Source organism: Mya arenaria, chromosome 2, assembly GCF_026914265.1.
Source record: "Mya arenaria isolate MELC-2E11 chromosome 2, ASM2691426v1".
In the NCBI taxonomy this organism is placed as follows: domain Eukaryota; kingdom Metazoa; phylum Mollusca; class Bivalvia; order Myida; family Myidae; genus Mya; species Mya arenaria.
The window spans coordinates 23,522,948-23,549,578 of record NC_069123.1 but is presented as its reverse complement, the minus strand read 5'-3'; the positions used below and the strand labels follow the sequence as shown (position 1 = coordinate 23,549,578).

Here is a 26,631-nt window from a genome sequence, read left to right as displayed (position 1 = left end):
TTTTCACAATAGCTTGAAAAAACCTGCAATCCAAACTGCTTATATGGTGATGAACTGGGGAATTTCGGGCCGACAACTTACCAACTAACCAGGAATAATACAGTAAAGAACGGGGGATGCTTAAGTCGGTTTTTCAAAGAAAATAAGATGGATGTGCCATGGCAGTGTCATTTTCTTATAGTCGTCATTGTGTCGTGGTCGTTTAGCAAAGGCCGTGATGTTGGTCATATCTACGAAAATATTGATGAGCATGTCCTTAAAATCTGATCTTGATGTTTGCCCTGATGACAAACTATCCGTCCAACTTGCAAAATGAGTGTCCCGAAAGAAAAGAAAAACTCGAGCATTGTTAAAGTGAGTTACGACTTTTGTCGGTGAGCAATCGAAATAATTTACGCTATATATAAAGTTCATATAAATATTTAAATCTGATGTTGAGCACTGTGTAAGAAATAATTGCTTTTTCAGATAATATACGTGAACAGGTCAATGTGAAAGAAATAATAAAAAGTATACATGTGCAATTACCGTTAGGGGCATTCCAAAATAAATGATGGAGTGATCTTAAATATGTATTATGTGGTGTCCACATTCAGTGTCGCATTTACCTTTACAGTTGCGGTCTTCTGACGTTACGAACAGGATCTCCCGGCGCTGCTGACGTCTGTGTAGAAGCAACTTACGGTCTTCTGACGTTGTGATCGGGATCTCCTGACGGTATTGATGTCTCTGTAGCAGCAACTTTAGCAAGGAGACGGGATTACCGATGCTTTTGACGCTTGCAGTTGGAGCAACTTATTTAGCCCGTATTCTGTTCCGGGCATCATGTCATGTCAAGGTATGTTATTAAACATGAACAAAACACTACATGTGCAGCGTTTTTTTTTTCGGAGGAAAAAGAGCACCACGGAGCGAACCCCAACGCGTGTCTTTCGTTTGTCTGTACAAAAGAAAATGGCTTTATTAAATAATTATCAAAGACACAGTTATGGGCCTTGTTGTACTGTGTAGTTTGCCAACTACAATCAACATGTTCTCATTTGCATATGTTGAACGGTTTTCTCCAGTTATGACCAACATTCAAGTGTTTGGAAAACGACGATGCCCAGCTCTAAATGAATCAAAGTTGCAAGACCCTGTTAAAAGTTTTCTCACCCCATTAAGGGGGAAAATCACCAACTATATAATGGTATGTCTGTAAGTAATAAGACACTATTGGTGGACACATGGGTCAGCGCGCTCGCATTTGCAATTACATTTTAATGATATAATAAACACTCTTACATACTTATTTTAAGCGGTTGATATCAATGTTTACGATCGCTGCACATGTGAAATACAACCTTGATTAGCCATGCGCCCGATGAATTCACTTGACTGGTCATACAAAACACTAATGGGCTATTTTTATCCTCTGGAAATACCAGTCAAGTGCAGGAGGAAAAACCCACGATCTGTCCGTCACGGAATGTCTACGTCCTCGGTTCTTTGTTGGCATTGTTCGGGGTTCCGCGAGGTTGGCGCCAGGTCTTGCATGCCATGTTGTGTTTGAAATTACTGTGCAAACATGAAACAGGCTTTATTTTGACGGTGCCACATGGCTGATCAGGCGAATCTCGTAATGATTATAACGGGAATTTCTATGGGACGTAGTAAACAGTTGTAGTGGTTTTTCATTCATAAACATGATCGAAGTCTCGCTACGCTGCTTGCGTCCATTGTTTGCGTGTTTGGTCGGAGGTGCATGTTTGCCCTTGGTGCTACTTGGCTGATCAGGCGGAAACGCCATTGACTGAGAGGCTCTCTGGGTTAGTAGGACGCTTAAGAAAGATTGCTACACGGTTTTTAAAACATTTGACTGAAGCTGATTAGAGCTGTTGCAATTGGTCTTGGATGATTTATATCTAAATATTTAACTTTTTATTTAAAAAAAATAAATAACTCCTTTGGATTGAATGTTTCTGCTGTTTGTGCAATATTATACGGTTGCTATATTTTCAATTGAGTCTCTTAGAGTACTACACACTAACTCATGGTAGTCTATGGATGATACACGCTTCCGGGAAGACGATTAGTGTTGAGGCCGAATCGAACATGCGACCCTTGGGTTGACAGCCTATCAAGTACATTACCCCTATATCACGGATCATCCACTCTAGCTTTGACAGTCTGGTTTTATTTGGCTGCTAAATGTGATGATTGAGCTTAATTGCATGGTTGTTGACAAAATGGTAGTTTTAATGTGCTGATATACGATTGCGAAATATAAAACTATAATATTCTTATAAAACACCTTAACTTTCAAATTATAACACAAACGTTACATGTGATTATTGTCAAACACTGCAATAAAGGTCGTCTGTAATTAAAAATTCAGCGGACGTTTCAGGTGTCACCATAAAAAGTCATATTTCTTGTGTCATTCTAAAGCTGTATTAAAACGGATTGCTTTAACTGGCAATATCCATTTCCGTATGGCCAACATTAATATCTTTCAAAAGCTCCAAGATTATTGATATATTCTTTAAAGTTTCGGAAAGCGTCCTAATTTTGTGTTAAGGTTATGAAAGTCTGGGTACTAAATTCTACACCTTGAATAATGGGTATCGAGTTTCAATGGCCAGTCAGACAAAAGCTGTTTTCACATTCGCAACCCGAAATACCACACCTGATCCAATAGCCGTACAGAAATTGCCCAATTATACATTAAGTGCTTGCCATAAGACGGGCTCAAATTGAAATCAGATTTTCCCTATCCAAACTTTCATTATACGAGCTCATTGAAATGGTTTTATGCGGCATTGAGAATGATTTTTAATTTAATAAATTCAATAGGTCGCCATCGTTCTTTTGAAAGTGTATGTTAAACATGTCAGAAAGGGAAAATTCATGAGAAAAAACCCTCGTACATTTTGATAACCAACTTTATGCATAACTTTTATGTATTTATAATTGACTACGTTCTGATCATGTCATTCAGTTTATGCAACAATTTTCTACTTCCTGAACCGATAATTGGCCTTCGATATGCATTTTCATATATGAAACATGAATACAGCAGTCCGACTGTCATCTTATAAATTGCATCATTAAGTGTAACACAAAAATAAACATACTAATTGTAAGGGATGACCATTAGAGAATACATGTTATTCACATATTAAGTCAAAATGTACAACCAACAACACTTGAAAGTGCCTTCAATTGCGATGCTGTGAAGTTCTTATCCCGACGGGGGGGGGGGGGGGGTCCTTTCACATGGCCCCTCAAAATGAAATCAGTACTGGTTTTTGCCTAGGAGATGGAAAAGTGAATCGAACTGAAATAAATTAGTATCAATAGCGATCATATATCTAGTGTGTGAGTTCATGACAATTTCGGGAATAAATATAAACCACTTTTGCAATGATATGAATGCCTCTTGTATAATTCGCAGGACTTATATATAATATCTGCGAGTGTTTAGATCCGACCTCGTGATTGTTGATGAGTACTAAGGAGAAACATTCTTAATACAATAAAGTTATATAATTTATAATTATAATAAATTTGTTTCATATTCAATAAGGTATCTATAAGCGTTTAGCTAAAGAGTTATGGAAGAGTGCTGCACTAATTCCTTTTTTTGGTAGCACCCTTCTGCCCTCATGGAAACCAGCTTGTGTACCGACCTGCCTTCATAGAATTAAATGCTTAAGATAATCAAAAAATACTTTGTCTTGCTTAAAACTTAAATCATTATTATAAATTCATATACACTGGACAAAGACGGCAGTCGAAACCTATCATTCCTTCAATAAAGCACAATTCCTATTGTTTTGTTGTGAACTTCTTAAAGTTCATATTTTTCTCTGCCATATACAATATGCTACTTTTTCCCGAAGAACCCTATCCAACCTGTCCCTTTGAAGACCTGGCTAAAACCCTATTATCTTATTTCAGTTACTTCTCGTTCCACTAAATAATATTAATTCATTTTGTTCTTGTACTTTTGAGTAATATCATTGCATTTAGTTCTGGTACTATGAACTAATATCATTGCATTTAGTTCTGGTACTATGAACTAATATCATTGCATTTAGTTCTGGTACTATGCACTAATATCATTGCATTTAGTTCTGGTACTATGAACTAATATCAATGCATTTAGTTCTTGTCCTATTAAGTCATATTATTAAATATAGTTCTTGTACTATTGAGTGATATCATTGCATTCATTTCTTGTACTTTCCATCTCCTTAATTGACATATATTTGTCATTTAATGCACGTTATACTGTTGCTCCTTGATATATTTCGGAAGATTTTAGCAGTATGATGTATATCGGTGTCACAATATTTAACAAGAAAGTCTTACACTGTTATAGTTTGTTCAAGATCTGTTTGCGAAGAAGTACATAATTTGAACAAATATTGTCATTTGCAGTTTTCCATAGATCTGTTTAACGTTCTTTGCGGTCGTATTTACAGACAACTTCAGTGCGAAAGTTTTGATGTAATATTACCTAACACAATTTTGTATGAATTTATCATTCCGATTTTTTTAATATCCTTCCTTTAGTACAAATAGTACTTTTTATTTAAACATCAAATAATTGATATCTTAAATTTGAATCGCGCAACAACTTCAATAAATTAGACAATAAATGGCAAATAAAAATAATACAATAATCGCTGGTTGAAAAGTGCGGGTTTATTCTTCCCTCTCGAGGCCACCAGGACGTGATTCCAAAGTACCATTGACCTTCACATTCTCTAGATTCCTATCTGGCTGATATTCTCAAATGCTACTTTAAGTCGTTTGTGCATTTCTTACATAACCTTAAATGGATTATTAAATATCTGTGTACATGTTTATTGTTATTGAACAAATAAAACCGCTTATGTTACAATTACTCCAATAAGTGCCAACCACTAGATGTCTAAGCCTATGATTTCTAATTCTGTATTTTTATACATTCCCCTTTTAAATGCTGTAGTTATTTTGCTTTTTATTGAGCATCTCCATTTACAGATCAAAAAGTTGACCTTGAAATTGTTTAACATGAATATCTTACATAAAGTATTTTCTTACTAGACCATAAATCATCGATTTAAGAGACCTAATTAATTCAAAATTCAATGTATTAAGTACACTATTTAAAATATAACAAGACTTCTTCAATCGATCGCTATTGAAAATCAATCTCGTATCTGCATGAATGTTTCCAGCTAGCGACAATTATAAACATTGTCACCGAAGCATGTTTGCAGAAAAGTCCCACCAGATGAACCTCGCTTAATTTGAAGTAGAACAATTTTCTAAAGATATGCAATCAGACGCCATCGAAAACTTTATTAAAGTATAATATTTTGTTAACCTTTAAAGCAAAGGAATGCGGTATATCAGTTTTACCATCAACATATAAAGTTACCTGGGGCAAAAATGGCTGATGACAACCACAATGGCGGGAATGACATTCTCAACCAATCAGATAGCCGCTTTCAATGTAAACAATATGGCAGGTAAAAACTATACCGAATAGGTTTTATGTAAATATGCATACCACCTGCGGAAGTTTTTGTATATTATTTAACTGACATATGTGATAAACCCTTTAAATGTATATTTTCAGATGCCTAATGAATAAAACCAGCCAACAAGCATTCCAAACAGCAAAAAGTCCTAAGAAAAATTGTCAACTTCAGCAATCCGGTAGGCGTGGTCTAGTTTTGTGACGACACCGTTCAACTTGCTACCTGAGCGACAGTACGGCTGAGTGCGCTTTATTAAAACAGGTAGGAGAGAGCACGGTCCAGTTCTTGTTCACGGTTTTGTGACTCTTATTCTAAGTTTTCTTGTCAATCAGCTTCGTCAGACTTGAACAACTCGGAATATATACAATTACATGCCGGCGAAACATGTGTTTCTGTGCTAATTTAACTAATTACGTTTTATACATGCTGACAATACCGGACATTAAGTGTGTCAAACAGGAGTATTAAGAGAATTTAGTGACAAGTGGCGAGTTGTTGACAGTTTGATACTACGTATTTTTTGCTTTAAACGTTACCGCATAATAACTTGTAATGATGAGCGTTGAAGGAGGTTTGGTGCTTATACCGTCAAGTGCAGGCTTTGTGACGTCGGCGGGTTCCTACTCCGGTGGCGTCACGTTCACGTCATCTGCAACAGACACCATCGCGTTAACGGCGATGCCTCTTTCTATGCTTCCCGTTGGTTCCAACATACAGTCAGTTGCTACTACAGATATTGTAGCAGCGGCTGCAGCGGCCACCATCAACAGCACCGAAGCTCAAGACGATGACGACGACGACATGGAACAGGATACCGGAGGTCAAGAATCGAACGGGGAGAACGTAATGCCGACGCAAGTGATAATAGAGCAGGGTTCAGATGATCTGTCGCCTGATAATATGGAAATCAAAACGGAGCCGCCCCCTTTGGAGGCACCGTCTCAGTTACAACCGGTGACGATCCATTCTCATCAACTCCAGACGGCCACGTTAGTTCCGACACACACCATTTTAGAGATGTTGCCACAGGGTCTTATTGAGCATCAACAGCTACTTCAGCAACAGCAGCAACAACTACAACAACAGCACGATCAGTTGTTGCAGTATCAGCAGCAGCAACAACAACAGCTAGAACTACAACAACAGCAGCAGCAGACGTCTCCGAAGGGTGGCAAAGGAGGGAAGTCGCCGAAGGGACAGATGATGAACGGGAACTCAAACGGAAGCGGAGGTAAATGTACACTTAAGTCAACTAACAGAACTAACACATCGCTAAAATATTACTAAATAAACGTTTCAATCCCTCAATTGCACACCGTTCAATTACATGACGGAAACAAAGATTGATCATTGACAACAGCACAATAACGGCATTGAAATTGAATTAAAGGTATCCATAGAAATGATAGAATTACAATCTCTGAATACCCTCAGCCTCTTACAGCCAGAACACGGCGCGTCTCTGTCGCTCTGGTATTTGATTACATGTAACCTGTGTGTTGGTGGAAAATTAAAACCGTGTTTCTTATTGTAAAACACGAATGATGCAGTGTCCAACCAATGTCAAACAAGTACACCATGCTAAACTGTTGGCCTCAATTATATGACAAATCCGAATGACGATTGACGTTCCATGTAACGCTGTCCTCTCGTCTTTAGGAATACGTAAAATCACGGAAAACAGTCGAATTTGTGGCAATTTTGACTCATGGCAAATGCGTCAATTGAGTCTTTAGTACTTAAAATGACACTACTTAAAGGACTCTCGTCTTGAACTACATGTACAGTAGACGTTGTGCACAGCGTTTTAAAGCATAGGCGTCCGTTGCGGCTTTGTAACCAAAGTTTTCTCAATGTATTAATTAGAATATCCATTAAGAGGATACATATCTTCATGTATTGAAAATAAAAAGTTTTCTAACACATTACAATTTTGTAGGATTAGAATCAGCCCTAACACAAATGATCGGCGTTTTAAGAACTGAAATGTCCATGCACCTTGTCTTGAAAGGGAAATGTTCTCTTAAAGAGATTAGTATTTGCGGCGATTTGATGCATGGAAAAGATATTGTTGACTGCTCGAGCGTACATGTTGACATTGGATTTGTGGAATTATTACTAGCCCCAGTGAAGCAGTTCTTAAGGACTTGAAGCAGAACTTTGGCTAGTGAAGCGTCGACTATTACTCGTTGGATTATGGCTCTTAATGCTTATGCAAATATTTATTACTAAGCCAGAGCTGCTCGTTAATATTTTGGGTAATAATATGATTTTCTTAATGTATGCACTTAGCGAGAGAAATAATATTGTTTTTATAACCTGAGAAAGTCATTTCTTACGTAACAAAATATGACTTTGTAACTTAAACATCACAATAAAAGATGAATTTATGAAGATATATCACTGCATTTATGCATACATGGTTGATAAGTAATTAGATCTTAAGCGAACTTAACTATCAAAAAAGTGAGACAGTGTGACGTCAAGGAATATAATGTTTTCATATAATGCACAAAATTATATGCAAAGTTTCCATAGCTGTAAATCTTACACCATGTGTATTCAAATCGTAAACGAGAAATATTTTATGAGATTTTTAACGTGTTTTAAACCAAATTAAATGTAAACAGGTTCTATTTGTACATGCGATTCATTGTTGTCATTCTTCATTACAAAGACGACGATTTGCATAAGGTTATGTTCTTTGGTAAAGGCTTCTATAACTGTTTACTATCGAAATATCATTCATCCCACAAGTGGTCTGCACTCTTATACATTGTGTCACAAACTTCGTATGCTAGCTGACAATGCTCGTTATTTGATGAAGATTGTCACAATTATAGGGAACGGAAACTGTCAATTGATATTATAGTATCACGTTTCTAAAGGACTTGGTTAACCAGACTGATTCTTTGTCAATTAATTTTGATTTTACTGATTGGAAATAATCAAGGACATAAGCATTCTTTAAATCAAAATAGTTCTTAAATTGTGCTTATCTGAATAAAAGCTATGATAAAGCGGCGCTTAAAAGGCGAATGTACTCAGTCATAATTTCATAAAATGTGGTCTAAAATATACAATTCATTTACATATTGTCACATACTTCAAACACAGGCTGAAAACATAATGAAAATAGACATCCATAAGGTAGACTGGTCGATTCATCAGATGTATTCATTAAGATATGAATTTTCCTGAAAACTTTGTAAAGTAATTACCATAAAAGCATACATGATACACCGAATTGAAGTTTCAGTTTTCTATATAACAAGGTTCGAAATGTGATGGGAATATTACCATCACTAGCCTTGTATTAGATTTATTACCTACAAATTCTGATTAAAACGCATTATCAACGTGGTGTGGACGGTTTTGAAATTGAAATTACCAGCTGCATTTTTGTCGAATGTAAATGAAAAAGCAGTGTCATCCTCTTTCATATTTGAAATCGGAGGACATTGAGGCAGTTGACACCTTCCCACAGGGGAACATTTTTATGAAAATGTATATATGCAACTGAATTAAGTTTCGATAAATCATTTTTTAACTCGTCTTTTCTGCGGCGGAAACAAGTCGAGGTATGATCGTAGTCTTGGTATCGGCGTCGGCGTGGTAAAAACTTTAACATTGGTCATTACTAAAAACACACACAAGCTATTCAAATGAAACTTGGTATATATGTTGCCAGCAACGACAGCAACACACTTGTGTTGGCGTTCACTGCGTGGCGTTCTTGATGTAAGTAATGACACAAAATATTGGCCGCAAATTGAAAATGGTCGATGGGTAACACTTCCAGTCATACAGGGCTTATGAGTCACCTTGTAGATCTTCATACACATTGTTATTATATTCCAAGTTCTTAAAAAGTCACATTTTATTGTTAAATTTTACATGTGCAAGGTAATATATATGAAACGTATTCGGCGTAAATTCAGCGAAACATTTCAGAGAGTTTGGATGAATCATGCATGTCTAATATCATACCTTCACATGATGTCTTCACATGATGTGCATAACTTATATGTTTTATTATTATTTCATATTTCATACACCTATGGCCTTGAATGTTTGTCGTTTTACCTTAATTGTGAGTCATATTTATGTCAAATTGTTCTACCATTTGACCAAATTGGTATCAATCCACGTTTCAAGCCTAAGTTTTGTGCATAGTGCCCGTGTCAGTTTTTTTACTTATTAGCTGCATGATTTTGTGAAATATTCCATAATTCATAATTTTATTGCTAGCGAGTCTTTGTAGATTAATACTGCTGTCTAAAAAGCCAGTTATTCAACGAAATTGTTTTTTTGTTTGTTTAAAAACATCTGTCGAATGACATTTCGTACGATGTTTGCACAAGTGTCACTTTTAAGAACTAATTTACATTTATTACATCATGAAAGCTAGATGTTATACTTGCATGATATGAAATAAAATACAATTTTACGTCGTTCATTTCAGGCAATCATTCAGTTTATATATATATTGTATGTGTTATTACGTACGAAAGTTATTCTATTGTAACGTAATATCATATAATATTTATGTTTACCTTACATTATTAAATATATACCAGAAATACATACATTTATAGCAGATCTATATTGAAGTTAACATATGAATTACCTTGATGCCCTTTAAAGGTCATATATTAATGTATAAACGCCATTTTGGGGATTTCTTAACATTGCTCTTGCTTTTGAATACAACGATTTGCACAATGATATATGTATTGGGTGATATGTTCTTATTTCCCCAAAAAATATTTGAGCCATATATTGTGTTAGTTATACGTTAAACATGTCGATCCCCTAACTGCATCCGTATTAGGATTCGTACCCATTTGCGGTCGTACCATCATCTGATAACGCCGCCATTCTGGTTATGGCTAATGGGGTTCATTAAAATTGCAAACGTCATTGTAATCTTGTTAAAATCATGGCTGTACATGGGTTGATGAATGGTTGCTTGACTTTACCTCATAACAAAACACATGTTCACTAAATCACAATGCATCGTCTCCTGAACTGTTTCGTGGGCGTCAATAAAATCATGATGTTTTGACAACGTTTTTAAACATCATCTGCTTATGAATCATTATAATATTATACACAACTTTATGACAACCATTCGGTGTGTTAGGTTGCCTTTTATGTAAACGCCATCCCGAATTTCTCCACCCTTTCAGTGTGTGGGCTTTTTGTGGCTTTTCATTTCTTGTTTCTTACTCTTGGGCCCATTTCAATCATTTCTCATTTTTCCGTAGAAACATACATGAGAACAACAAGATGAAATCAATTATCTCCCAAACTTTGTAATCATTTTTAATATTGGCTAAAATTTAACATACAAAGTGAAACATACATAGCAAAATTACAAAAAATGACACTTAATTTCAGTTTTCGACTAACATTGGCTAAGGTCTTGATTGGAACGGGCCCCAAGTTCCAAGACAAGCCCATGCTTTGAGAAACCCATAGGAACATTAATACCATGAAGAATAGATAGGCTACAAGAGTTTGGCCTTCTAAAAAGTCTTAGGAACCCTTTTGCAAACTTCCACCCATCTAGTATCTTTAAGCATGGCTAAATCTTCAAATATTCCGTATTTCCCACACTAGTTTCCCTTTGAAAGCATGATCGGCCACTTAACACCGGTAATTCTTTATAATCGTCGAAAATAACAGAGTAAGGCTTTCGTTATATTGTTTTGACAAGTTGGACAATAGCGAGACTGCGTTAAGAGCTTATGATGAGACACATCAGTTAGATCCTTCTTGTGGCGGACCTTCAAACAAACGCCAAAGGGAGAAGGTGCTAGATTTACCGATAATTAACGGGTAGTTCGACCCAAGATCTTTGACGATTTAATGATAAATGGCCTAAGGGCGTGTCCACTTGATGACCGGCTACAATCATGGACCGTTATAGCCAGCCTGGCTGGATCTTCATTTGACTGTTGTCTTTGCATTGGAAAGAAGGCGTGTTTTTAATTGTACCAGATTTGGTATGTGGAGTTTTAACATCGCAGTTTTCGAATACTGTGTTTGGTTTTCCTTCGGTTATCAGATGCCCATGTCTCGGTTCGCCGTCTAAGAAGGTCGAACCATAGAAGATTTTAATTGGTTCCTCTGGTACTAAAATTTAACCACTGCTTCCCCTCGGCGTACTTTCGGCATTAAACCCAAATTTTGGACATTTCAGCATTTGGTTTTCTTTTTATCACAACTGTGCTATAATGCTGCAACAATAGGTCGAAACATAATGAAAACATTCCTTTGGTAAAGGCCTTTTCTTTGGAAAGTATTTGAACGGATTATGTAAACCTCCAATAATGTGGTGTTAAATAGGCCTTTTGTGAAGATCAACTGTGTTTAACTTCCTAGGGCTACTTTAAACTACCGAAACACACACACACACATGTTCCCTTCGTTTTCTCTTGCTATTGTCAGCTTGACCGGGGTATAAACTTGAAACTTTCTTCTTCGTGGACAAATCTTGCTGCAAGTTATACATATCCATGGAGAGGACATGTCAATTTCCAATTATCACACTTGATTGCTAATGGTATTTTGACTACGTCGCACCCGGCATGGGTACGGGTTTAATGTTTCCAAATGAATAGGCCTAGTTGAAAAGGTTTTCTTCAAAATATGCATTCATCCCGAATATTTCAGTAAACCAATTCATATTTGGTAAAGAGGGTTATAAGACTTTTAGCTATAAGGTTGCATACAAATTTGTCAAAAGTAGCATTTCGTTTGAATGACATGCTAAAATAAGGAAGAAAAAAATCAGTTAATTTTATATAAATCTATCACATATTACGTTTATCTAATATGAGCCCATGACGTTTTAACAAGTTTTAATGTAAACTTATTCATCGCTCTGACCTTGTTGAAGTACATCTTGGGATGTTGTCTCAAATATGCCAGTTTTTGCATAATTAATTAATTATATGAAAAGTATTTCCTAGAAGCAGTTAAATTTGGTATTTGAATTCTGTTGTTAAAATCAAATTTTAATATTTGACCTTGATGGGCAACACTATGACGTTGACTATAATTTAGCCCGTAAAGAATACTGAAACCCTTACACACCATTTCAGATTAGATCGCGGACGGAAGTCTATTAAAACTGCATGTTGCAAGTGTATTTTGCATTTAACAACATCGCAAAGACAAAACAATGTCAACAACAAACTAACACAAAACTGCATTCACAATAAGGAATTGAAGATACTAAGACTTTGAAGAAACTGATTTTGACTTGAGTATATCTGTTTGTCACTGGCAATGGCTATTAAACGTACACATATGGAGGTAAACAGCATGTATAAATGTAATTTGAAAGCAATGTTAAGTGATGTATTTTATGGCCAAATTAAATGGCTGTAAGTGAAAGTAGAGTTGATTAAAACCCCTGATGTATGCAGTATGCTTTTATCCCAAGCAAGGTACTTTATCTCATAAACCATCGCTTTATATCAAGATCAACTTCTAGCTTAGAATTGGAAGTTAAAAGGAAATTGACGGCCATTTTTATTTCAGCGTTTTGCTAAAAAGTTTCATAAATGGCAATTTTGTTTTTGTAAAGGTTCACTGCTAGATGTAATTTGATAAAATGAAAGTGAGTTTTAAGTTGATTAATGTTTACGTGTTTATGTGAACTTGTTAAGAGATGGTATCTGAAAAGCTATATCGTTGTGGGAAAAGTTTCTTAAATGGGAAAAAATATTCGACACATTTGAAGAAAAATATGTTTATAACTTTGTTTGCTTTTTGCCCACATTACGTTCAATGTATTGTACCAGTAAATGGATAACTTGCTAATGTTTGAGGAATGTTTACTATAGTTTATAATTACAATTGATTCAAAGACATACACAATATTGTTGAACTTAACTGTTTGTTTCATACTTAAATAACAAACTCTCATAAATATTAAATTTTATGTGAACGGTAGATAAAACCTGGGAGACAGTTGCTATTTCAGGCGACACCAGCAGTTTGCACGAAAAATAATGGCGTTTTTGGCCTTGATGAGATGGAAACTAACACCAATGTCGTAAAAGTCCCCAGACGACAATGAATCAGTTGTCGTAAAATATAGGGATCTGCTTGCAAGCTGACAACACATTTATATTTCATTTAACGTCTCGGTTCCTGTTTCATATTGTGTAAATATAAGATTTCCGATGGCCGGATAAAATGTAAATAAACGGTTTGAAGTGTAAGGTGTATCGTGACGCTTTAATTAGATGTCACATCGTCGCGAAACCAGATCCTCTTTAAACCAGTGAAATCCCTTATTTTTGACCAAACTTTCAAGTACTCGACGAAAACATATGTAAAAGGTGCATGGACGAAGACGATGTAACTTTTATAGCGGTTTTCAAACATTGTACCAAATGTCCTTAACAACCTATACATTTGCATCCGCCATTTTGTATTCTTTAAATAGTCAGTGTGTAATAATAGTGCAATCTTTATTGACAGAGGAGATATTAAAATCTTGCACTGAAATAAAATTATTCATACAAAGAAATCATATAAGGTGTAATGATTTCTCAAAACGGCTATAGACATGATTTAACTCCATCCACATTTTACAAATTTATGTTTTGAACATCTTTATAACATCTTAATGGTTATTTTTACGTATATTGCCCATTATATTAATGATGAATGTTAACAGAACTGATTTTAATGCTAATTTTTTATGACAGGATCGGCGTTGTGCTGGCTGATGATTAACGATAACACTGATTTGAATAAATACGTACACTTTAAATGAACATGTTTATATCATATTCAAGTTTCAAGTTAACAAAACTGACGTCTACAACACTGACTTAAGAAAACCAGGTACTAGTTTTCATATATACACGTACACCATATTCTTAAATCAGATGATAAAGTTAATTTCATTTCTAAAAGTGAAGGAGTATATTTGTCTCACACAATATATATTTATAAAATGCCGCATAAAATTGATTGTGTAGATGAAGATGCAAAGTTTGTTTTAAAGATTTAATGTCTTATAGGTCAAATAAGTACTTCTAAGAAAATACGAATTAAAAGAAACCACAAACACCAAAAGTAACAGTACGTCTTAGAAAACAAAATCATTTTTCATTGTGTAAAGTTTGATTGAAATCTGAAAAACCACCTGCCGTCATTAATGTGGCAGATTCATCTATTGTCTTTGTTGTCCATCCTTTCTTTAACGTTGACGAATGCTATAATTTCCCTATCCATCACACACACAATTAACTGTCATTTAAAATCCGTGCGTGATTTTCATCATATGTGCGTAACTGTTATATACATGTGTACGTTTTCTCCTTTTAAATGCGGGTTTGTCTTATTTCACACATTTATGTAAATGGTGGCGTTTGAACAATACTTTTTTCGCAAAAATAAAACATGAAGCCGGTTGATGAAAGCACTGTACATTCCAGTATCAATAAAATAATCTGCCAAAATTCCAGCTCTAGATATATGTTTTAAGTGTTCAACGGCTTGACACAGAATACAGTGGCCCAACTTATGTGTGACAAAGATTAGAATACAGAAGGAAAATCTCTTGCCAGTTGGCTAACTGTCCGTTGCAAGTCAAGTCTTCTTTTCATGGTTATAAGCATTAACAATTGGATCAAGGCAAATACGTGCACCACCGTTACGCCGCTCCAAATGTTCCGCCACTACGGCTAATAGACCGGCAAGAACTAGGTCAGCGTTACGCCATGTACTTTGGCCACTGTCGCTGCTCACCCTAGCAAGTCCTCCAACCACAGTGTTTGGGTTTGCTACTACCAGACCTTGAAAATGTCAATATGTGTTCTATTCTCTCTCTGCTTCGGTTGTTCTTTTTACAACTTTTTATGTTTCGGCTTGGCTTGTATAACGGAAATGTTTTGTCTTGCTTGAAAGATATTGACATGAATGAAACTGAATCCGTAAACAATCGTTGTTGAGCATTAAACTATTCATGAGCCCATGAAAAGGTCGTATTTTACCCCAGATTGAATATGCACTAGGCATTTGAATTGAAATGTGATAGTTATGTTTATTATTAATTATTTATAAAGTTAAAGCCTTTGTCAAATATTTGGTTTGGTTTGTTCAAATTACAACGTTATTGAATTTTCCACAAGGTATTTTAGCATGAGTGAAGCTATTTTACGTTTATACATAGAATTTATTATGAGCCATTTTATTACCAAAACATGTTATATACACCATGGCAAATATACCATTTCTAAAATACACCTGTGGGCATTTTCGAATATAGGCATTATCCATGGCGTGGGTGCAAACATCAGGTTTATTAAAACGCCCGATTAGAGATATAGCATTTCTTTAAATTACCCAAATGCTTCTTAACTTAAGACGAGCAATAGCCCCAGGTGTGGGTTTTATTTAAGAAACTTCTGACTTTCAAGTGTCGGTCGTTTGCTTGAAAATTATGGGCGTTTTGGAATGCGAAAATCCATCTCTGCTATTCAAAGTTTCAGTCGTATATATGTGCGGGCGTCTTCTATTGTGTCAAAAAATTACTAAGTTTTCATTTCACCAATTTGATTTCCATGACAACAAGGTTATTTTATACTAGATGTAGGCAGTCGGCATACAAAGCTCAGGTAATATGACCATAATAATTGTTCATTTCCCATCCCAATGCTTACTTATATTTCATGACATTTGGAAAAGTTAATGAAGTTCCTTTACCCATCATTTTCGTGACAACGATTTTCTCATGTTTATGGAGGTCACTGTTTTAATTAAACCTCAGTAGACAGAGACGGGTGCAGGGTTATACTTGGGTGTGCATGGGGGGCGGGGCTGGGGGGCTTAGGGCGTGCGCCCCCTTCCTCCAATACCTATATCTATAGGCTCCGGATGAAAACGATTTTCGTATTTCTATGGAGGTCACCGTTTTAATTAAACCCCAATAGACAGGGACGGGTTCAGGATTATACGCTACAGGAGATGACCTTGTGGGAGGGGGAGGGGGCGGCAACTTTGGACGTGCGCCTCCTTCCTCCGAAACCTAAAGACTATGGATTTTGGTACGGCGTGCTAAGGTGTCGTTACCCAAGACTGCGTTGTTTAGTTAATTCTAGAATGGTAAATTTTATTGTAACTTATGCATATTTGTGTATACATCAACCTTTTCTCAGTGATTAGTTTCCTGATAAGCACATCTATCATATAGTTGTTTCATTATAATTTAGTTGAATACCATTCGTTATCAAGATATAAAAGGAATTATGTAATGTTTTATTACGTAAAATTTCACACATAAGGGTGTTGACAGGTGACATAAAAACAATAGCATTGACATTTCTTGGATCATTAACAGTGTGCATACTCAATTGACACAGAACTGTGAAAAGAAAAATAATAAGACAAGTAATTATGATAGCATCTTCTGAAAACCTGTATCACTTAAATGGAAAAGTGACAATCACAGAGACGCTTGATGCCCGGGGGCTGGTTTAGATATCGGTTACCGGTCTAAGCGGTATCTCCACTGTCCAGATGCGTTCAGCCCGGGGCACCGCATTTCAAACAATACCGATCAAAATTACACTTTAGAAATTCACTTTTATTTGTACATAAATGACAAAACTTTTGTTTTTCAACATGTGGCATGCGGGGAATTCTTTATCAATGCTTTTAAACAGTTGTAAATTGCTAGAATAATGTCATTGATGCATCAGATTGCCTTGTTTGTTAATGGCTAACATATCTAATCAATTACCATACATTAAGTTTATATTGTTAATGTGAAACGCAACGGGTTCTCAAGCTTCAATTGACCTATCAATATGTATTTCGTTTGAGGTTATTAACTGTTTCAAACTTTGTTTGTTGCTGCATTTAAATATGATTTGGTTTAACTTAAATGCCAATTAATCAGTTTGAAAACGTTCACTGTCCCGTCAGTTGATCTACTACTTTCCATGTATAAGCCTGCGCAAATATTTTAACGTACTATCAGGCGCGTAGCTGCCTTGACGCGAGTACGCGGCTGAATCTACACCATTCTGACAAAAAGATATAACAATTCAGCCAAAGTTGCAGTATGCGTACTTGCTCAGATGTTTGTATGATCCTAAAACTGTCCATTTTCCAGTACTAAATAAAGCGCCTCAGAACGCCCACAATGCACCATGTTGCACCGTTTTTTTTTTTTTGGGGGGGGGGGGGTGGCATGCCCCCGGACCACCCAAACACAATTATGAATCCACATGAATAGAGGGCTAGCTACGTCCCTGACTATATATATATCGCACGGTTGTACAGTTTTCGACACTTTTTGAACAATGACTTTATAAAGATTAATGAATTATATATTGAAAGTTTATAATAATAATAATAATAATAATAATAATAATAATAATAATAATAATAATAATATTAATAATAATAATAACTTTACTTAAAGAAGATAACACATTAAGACATAGGTATCATATTATAAACAAACATAACACACGACTTATTTACAAATTATGTATAATAATATGATAATGCTTATATCCTGGATGCAGGCAGGAACAACACGTATAACCATGTTGTTTATCATTTATATGTTAATTTTATAGTTGGTTTTTCAATGAAACAGAAAATGCTGTCAACTATTAACAATAACTATATTGTCCCATGATTATTAATTATAAAAGAATGTTTTTATTTTATTACACACATCATGTGACCCGCGTTTAAGGCCAAGAGCTAACGGCATGTATAGACTCACAAATGAATCAATCATACGTCGTGCTCTTGACACTGTTCAGTAGCGACTGACCTATATATAGCTACGATAAAATGTACATTTATATTAAAACAGTTTGCTGTCCATAAACGTGCATTGTATATATTGAGGCTATATTTTGATCGGTTGTAGGTAAAACTATGTCCAGTCCGGAATGAGGACGGGCTTTGACAAAGTGGCCTCTGGTTGCCTTGAGGGGTATATAATGGTTTTGTTGTCATGGAAACTAACGCGCAATGTTTTAAGCATCACTAGAAATTCTATTTCTTTAAAATTATCTGTTAAGTGTATTTCCATCAAAATGATAAATTTCTGGCTGGTTGAACTTTTCATCAAAAATGTCAAAGCATGCTTCATTACACTGGTCATAATTAATCAGTCCAGGCCGGGTCTAGCACGGCACTATTTCTGGTTTGCCGAACTTGTCTTCAATTATTACAATAAATTCACAATAAATTGAAATGCCTTGTTTCTCAGGTAAATTGCATTTTTATTGAAATCCGTAAATCTCATGCAAGGCGCCTTATTTCGCGACTTCCTTTCTAGGCCCCTGGAATCGTCTCTAATGAATTTAATCACTTAGTTTGCACCGATCAATCGATTTAATTTGTTTGGGATCTGTTGAGTCTGGGACATCTTCACATCTCTAATCGATATCTTTAGCATTATCCTGAAAGCAACACTTAATTCTGCAATAATATCCTCTGTGATTGTGTTTTTTTTATAGGCGCATGTATCAACGAAGGGTTGACTTAGTTTTTAAGTATTTAAGAATTGGTTACAAACATGCAGAATAGAGGAAATATGATTTAGATAATGACAGCTATCACGTCAAAACTTCAACTGTTGCGTTTTACGTGAATAAAGTGCTTATCTTTTCGTTCGTTTTAATCTTTTGATATAGGGGAGATAACTACTTCATCAAAACTTTAAAGAAACATAATTTGTTACCTCCCTTTTCCTAACAATGAATATTAAAACAGTTAAAATTAAACAACAACAACATTTTCTGCATGACTATTTTGCTATATGTTATGTGTTGATAGCATTCAGTACAATATATTTTTCAAAAGTTTTTGTTAACAATTTCATTTCTTGAAACAAATCGACAAACTTTATTGAAAAGGGAAATAATCGAACTTCGGAAGATGTAGACATAATATCCAAGTTGTACCTCTTTAAAATGTTAGACTGTTAATGGTCGTCCTTAAAATTGCATTTTATTTGGAAGTCGGTTGCCTTGGATACGATCAATTCCCCATTTAACTTTAGTTACGGTCATTGTCTGGAGAAAGGACTAGAACGTTGATTACAAAACAACAGCTCTTGTTTGGACTACCTTTTGTCTGATAATATATAGTACATGATTATGGTATGTTTAACATTCTGTTGTTTTTACCGTCAAAACACTTCTTCTTCAACTCTGTAAGAGGCCGTATTAGACTATTTTAAATAGTTCAACTTGAGTGTACAATTTTGAATTTATTCCTTGTGTGTTTTACAAGCTTTAAAAAGTTGCTGTCATTCTTAAGAATAAAGGTTTCCATATTTTAATTGTATACCCTATTAAAGCAAAACTCTTTATATCAGTGAAATTAAAATAAGAAATCTTTACAAAATTTTGAATTCGTGCACTTTTAACGTTAACATTTAGTTTCAGTTTATTGGCAATATCAGTAAATACATGCAAAAACATTTTGTGAAAACACAAACATAATAATATATACAGATGGCCACACAAGAAAAACAACAACAGAATAATAGATGAATATCTGGCAAAACATATATATTGGAGTTTACGTCAAGTTACGACAAGTCACACGTAAATGTAAGTGCATATATATGAAGATAAACAAACCAATGTCGAAATATGCACTTTTTAACTTTGTCATCCAGCAACCAGGAATATAACTTAGGGATGGTTATTTTTTCCTTTTGCGTCACCACTGTACTAAGTTACGTTTTAGAAAACAAAAAGTGTATTCAAAAATTTCATAGGAGTAATTTACCTATTTCTTGGGCGATATCTCTTGCAACGCAAGTCTTGTCAAGATATTAAAATTTTGTTTAAAGTCTCGATGATTCTGCGATTAGTTTTTTTTTAAATAAACTTTGAAATAAATCAACAAACTAAGTTGATATAAATTGAGAAAACAGTCTTTATCGACTTTGTCATCAAACAGTTAATGTGAAAATCAAAGACGTCCCCTTACTTACAACTACCAAATTATGATAATTTTCCACCATAAATATGCAATTAACCGAGTGGGCTTTCACTTTCTAAAGCTCTGTTTGTCATTTTCAGTCGGTACTAAACTTTCCCATTCGTTTATATGACAACGCTTAAATTTTGTATTTTTAAGGCAAAAGTACAAGTTTTTGGTTTTCGCAAAGCAGGTGGCGCTTTAAATCAAGTTATTGCCGTGCATTTGGTGAGAACTTTTTTCCACATTTGCAATATGTCAAAACCACTATTGAATAGGCCCCTTGGTACTTTTGCTAATTTAAATTATTCTTTTTCATCTGTTACTTATTTTGCAAATGTGTCTTTTTAACCTAATGATTTATAGATTTTATAGTTTTCATTAATGTTATTGTTACTGAAACAGAGTAGAAACAATAAGTATTCCTTTTCATAATTGATCTTTTATTTTCTGTCAAAGTTACAGATTCTGTATGTTTTCGACAAAAATACGAAACAGAATATATTTGTTAGTCGGCATTATCCATCATGTCGTATTTAGTACGAAAACTTTCAGCCATAAAGTCATAGGTGATTAATCTAGCCCCTCCATTGATTTATTTCTATCTATCAATCATAAAGATACTGTTAACAAGAGTTTTATGAATGACCACAAGCCTTCATCCATTTGTATTGTGTATACAGTTACTGGATTCTGCGGCTTTAACAATCAAATGGTTAGTTTGGTACATTGATGATCGAACTTGGGTATCGGTATGGAACATTGACCGAAGCGTATACCACATTTCGTCCATCTTTCACCCTACTGTAATTCTGCTTACTGCTTCGTTCCCTCTCCTCAGATGAACAATTTCTCTTCACCAAGCTTGCTTTTCTCTAAGCTGAGTCTACTCCTACCGTATTGAACTTTGCCACTCCGCTGGTACGGGATTTACCGCGCCTGCTATCGGTAACCAATAAACAAATGAAAACTGCTCAGTGGGCGTCGCCTGAGTGCGCATGGGCGTGTCAGTGACTTGCCTAGCTCCGCCTTTCAATGTCTGAGACCGCAGCTTTGGCGCGAGCAAATAATGCCTCGCTCTGCAACAGTTGACGGATTTTTCAAACGTGCTTGAAAACCCATGACGTATTTAAAGTCATGAAACATGCAAAATTGACATAACACTGTATCTATCCTGACGCTGATTGTGTCCGTATAAACTTGTATTACACTTCGATAACCGTAAAATTGTCAAACATTCAATACGGTTTGTTCAGTGTTCCGTTGGACCATGGTACGTCAGTTTTATGTGTCAAAGATGAAGATGTCATAATATCACTTCACAACACGTTAAAAGACATTAAACAATGTCAGTAACTGATCATGCTGAGTTGAACATTTCTACGGACTCGAAACAAACCACAGCAAGGCAGACAAAAGCAGCGAAAAAAGTAGTTCGATTATTTTTCTCCGATTGCCACATTATTTATTACATTAGTTTGTATTTCTATTGTTTTCTAAGAAAACTAATCCAATTACAGCATGTAGCCGCGTAGTGGCCGGGGGTCGGAATGAATCCCAATTTTTCTTCCAACGATGTACTGCATTAAATAATGTAATTTCTCAGACCAGTGGGCCGGGAAGAGTTCCTATCAGAAACTAATGCAAAGTCTAAAAACCTGCACCTCAGAGGCCCCAACCTTGTGAGGGTTCGTTATTCCATGGCGGAGCAGCCACTTTGTTCCCTTAATTGGCTAGAATAAACTCATATTTGAAATTTCACATTGATGTAAACTTTCTGAATGGACTCGCGGGGGTATGAAATGTTTGTTTGGAATTGCCTTTATCGTGTCGGGATCGATATTAATATCATCCAAAGTGTCATAACGGCGCGAATAAATTCTCCCCACCCGCTCTATTAAATGTCTTTATCCCATCTGCACCTCGATTGAATAAAAATTGAATCCAAACCTGGCAATATTAATTTTCCTTATTTTCAAACCGATGTTTTGATACCAGAGATAGTGCAATTAAACACTTCTCGTTGTACAATAAAAGTCCTTGATTTATTTATGTTTTGAAAGTCACTGCCAAGTTTTATTACCACCGGCAAACGTCAAATTATTACACCCTTGTCTCACATGCATGCCAGCTACCTAGAAAGTCGCAGCACGCCCTTATTTGTCATTACCAGTGAACCTAGAATGTCGACTTTGTATTAACGATGTCGAAGACTGTTTACACTTTCTGAGAAATAATTTCTTTTTTTTCTCCGTAAGTTTTTGTTTTGATTGGCACACTGTCCCCTTTGGCCTCTTCTTCCTGTTGTGTACCAAATCTACGACCCTCAATAGAGATGCCAAGTAATTGCAGGGAATCACTTGATAACAATAAGATGACAGGATTAACTAATGGGGGACCCCTAGATTGTTGCAACATTAAAATTAATGCCAACGGTACGTCATATTACAGGGAAATGTTGTGATTTCTCCCAAACTCTCTCTAGACCAATTTACACATTGTCAGATAACAGGAACACTTAATGTATCAATTTATGAACAATTGTGTTAATCATGTCCCTTAAGTGCGCGTTGATGCTGCTTTAATTCTGTGTCTGATATTTGTATCACGCTGAGAGTGTGGGGTATAACAAAGTTGGAGTGTAGAAAAGATGGCCTTGATCTAATAGGTGAGATTTATGTACTTCTGTAAATCGTAGACACTGCGATCGGCCTTGTTTTAATAGGTGAAAATAATGTATTTCTATGAATCGTAGACTCGGCGATCGGCCTTGTTCTAATAGGTGAGAATATTGTTAATCTATGAATCGTAGACTCGGCGATCGGCCTTGTTCAAATAGGTGAGAACATTGTATTTCTATGAATCGTAGACTCGGCGATCGGCCTTGTTCTAATAGGTGAGAACATTGTATTTCTATGAATCGTAGACTCGGCGATCGGCCTTGTTCTAATAGGTAAGAATATTGTTAATCTATGAATCGTAGACTCAGTGATCGGCCTTGTTCTAATAGGTGAGAATAAAGTATTTTTATGAATCGTAGACTCGGCGATCGGCCTTGTTCAAATAGGTGAGATCATTGTATTTTTGTAAATCGTAGACTCGGCGATCGGCCTTGTTCTTATAGGTGAGAACAATGTATTTTTAGCTCGACTATTCGAAGATTAGGTGGGCTATACTTCTCGCCCCGGCGTCGGCGTCGGCGTCCGGTTAAAGTTTTAGGGCAAGTTGGGATTTTCACCTATAAGTCCAATACCTTTCATTCAATTGAGTTAATACTTCACACACTTGTTCAGGGCCATCACATGATGAGGTTAGATAACTCCATATTATTCTTTACACAGATTATGGCCCCTGATTGACTTTGAAACTTAGGTTAAAGTTTTAGGGCAGGTTGGGATATTTATAAATAACTTCAATACCCTTTGTTCAATTGACTTATTACTTCACACAGTTGTTCAGGACCATCACACAATGAGGTTACATAACTCCATATTATCCTTAATACAAGTTATGACCCCTGATTGACTTAGGTTAAAGTTTTAGGGCAGGTTAAAGTTTTAGGGCAAAGTGGGATTTTCACTTAAAACTCAGATACCATTCATTCAATTGACTTAATACTTCACACAGTTGTTCAGGAGCAACACCCAATGAGGTTACATAACTCCATATCCTTAATACAAGTTATGGCCCCTGATTGACTTAGGTTAAAGTTTTCGGCAAGAAAAAAGTTAAGGGCAAGTTGGGATTTTAATAAAAAAAAACTTATACAACTTTCATTCAATGCACTAATGAAATTCAAAATTATTTACGACCATCTTACAACAAGAAACATTACTCCATTTTAACCCTAAATACAAATTATGGCCCTTGAATATTTTTTTTTTTTTTTAATTTCTTTTGACATGCACATTTTTACATTCTTAACCAGTTTTTTACCAAGGGAAAACAAGGAGGGCTATACTATATAGCCCTTGAATTTTTATTATTATTATTTTTTTTTTTAAATTGAATTCTAATTCCTTTTGAAAGGCATACTTGTATATTCTTTACCACATTTTCATAATAGGATATCAAGTTATTTAAATGACTTGCGTCATTTTTCAGGTGGTGGGAGGGCAGCATCAAAGTCACCTTATGTATTGAATAATTTTAGTTAGGTTTGACATAAACAGACCAAACTTGGTAATATTACATTGTTATTGTATTCACTTCTAAGTCAAAGCGGCGAAGTCGAGCGCGCTGTCTTACGACAGCTCTTATTATGAATCGTAGACTCGGTGATCGGCCTTGTTCTAATAGGTGAGAACATCGTTTTTCTGTAAATCGTAGACTCGGCGATCGGCCTTGTTCTAATATGTGAGAACATCGTTTTTCTGTAAATCGTAGACTCGGCGATCGGCCTTGTTCTAATATATGAGAACATCGTTTTTCTGTAAATCGTAGACTCGGCGATCGGCCTTGTTCTAATATGTGAGAACATCGTTTTTCTGTAAATCGTAGATTCGACGATATGCCTTGTTCTAATAGGTGAGAACATTGTTTTTCCATGAATCGTAGACTCGGCGATCGGCCTTGTTCAAATATGTGAGAACATTGTTTTTCCATGAATGGTAGACTCGGCGATCGGCCTTGTTCAAATATGTGAGAACATTGTTTTTCCATGAATCGTAGACTCGGCGATCGGCCTTGTTCTAATAGGTGAGAACATTGTATTTCTGTAAATCGTAGACTCGGCGATCGGCCTTGTTCTAATAGGTGAGAACATTGTTTTTCTTTAAATCGTAGACTCGGCGATCGGCCTTGTTCTAATAGGTAAGAACATTGTATTTCTGTAAATCGTAGACTCGGCGATCGGCCTTGTTCTAATAGGTGAGAAAATTGTATTTCTATGAATCGTAGACTCGGTGATCGGCCTTGTTCTAATAGGTGAGAACATTGTTTTTCTGTAAATCGTAGACTCGGCGATCGGCCTTGTTCAAATAGGTGAGAACATTGTATTTCTATGAATCGTAGACTCGGCGATCGGCCTTGTTCTAATAGGTGAGAACATTGTATTTCTATGAATCGTAGACTCGGCGATCGGCCTTGTTCTAATAGGTAAGAACATTGTATTTCTGTAAATCGTAGACTCGGCGATATGCCTTGTTCAAATAGCTGAAAAAGTTATGTTTTTTTTCCATAAATCGTAGACTCGGCGATACTTCTGACTAAACATACGAGTCGACTTTAAACAATTATGATGTTTATGTTTAGAAATGCAGACACATAAATAAGAAAGTAAAAATAATATGAAAACGTGCCCCATTACTTTAATACATCCTCTTAAAGTTAAACCTAAAATATGCATAAATAATCATGACTTTGGTGCATCGTGTTTAAATTATACAAGCAATAAATGCAAAAGTTTGTACTTGTTGTGATCAACTCGTTAAAGGCCCACGTTTTATGGGTCCTCTGGGTGACGTTTGTCGGTCGTCGTCGGAACCTGGTACATGCCGACGAATATTTATTACCGTACAAGTCGTGCGACATCGAGTCTCTAACAATTAAAATTGAAATCAATTATTTACACATTAGGCTAACGGCTTTACCGCGTCGCTCATATCTGACCCTTCTGCTAATCAAATATCAAATTTTATGAGCTTTCCTCATTTATATGCAGATAATAGCCGAGAAATATTATATGCAACTGTCTTTGAAATATGGACATTACCTGATCAAAGATAACGCGTGCGATTTCTAATATGGGTAAAAAGCTATAAAAAATAAGTTTTATGTAACATTGAAGAACCATCAATCCAACATTGTTTTATTAATTAGCATGAGTTGTTTTTGGAGACATTTCTTTTTTGTTTTTGAATCATGAATTAATTAAATGTTTCTTGGAAAACTAGGTACAGACCTAAACTATTATAAGCTTCAAATCTAGGTTTTCTTATGATTTATTTAAAGTTGAAATGTGCCTAAAATTGAACCAAATACTGTCTAGGGATATGAATAACGGGCTTATGCCAATGAGGTCATTGCCTCGCTGCATTTTTCACTTGAAACAAATGTATCGCTTCACAAGTCAGGATTTAATTTTCATCATAAAATAAAACAGAATAGCTCATTTGTTATG

At 35.6% G+C, this 26,631-nt stretch overlaps 1 protein-coding gene across 5 annotated transcripts in view; it reads left to right on the top strand.

The window, feature by feature from the left end:
- Positions 1–660: 660 nt before the first annotated feature.
- LOC128208334 (paired box protein Pax-5-like) overlaps positions 661–26,631 on the top strand; it is a 73,602-nt gene continuing 47,631 nt past the window's right edge. For 2 of the 5 annotated variants that reach the window (XM_052911916.1, XM_052911901.1), the window contains exons 1-2: positions 664–838; positions 5,615–6,747. In XM_052911916.1, coding sequence (XP_052767876.1) covers positions 6,069–6,747 — 679 coding nt within the window. In that variant the 5' untranslated portion in view covers positions 664–838; positions 5,615–6,068. Of the gene's footprint in view, positions 839–5,614; positions 6,748–26,631 lie in introns of all 5 variants that reach the window. The other 3 variants (XM_052911923.1, XM_052911894.1, XM_052911908.1) reach the window with 3 other exon arrangements.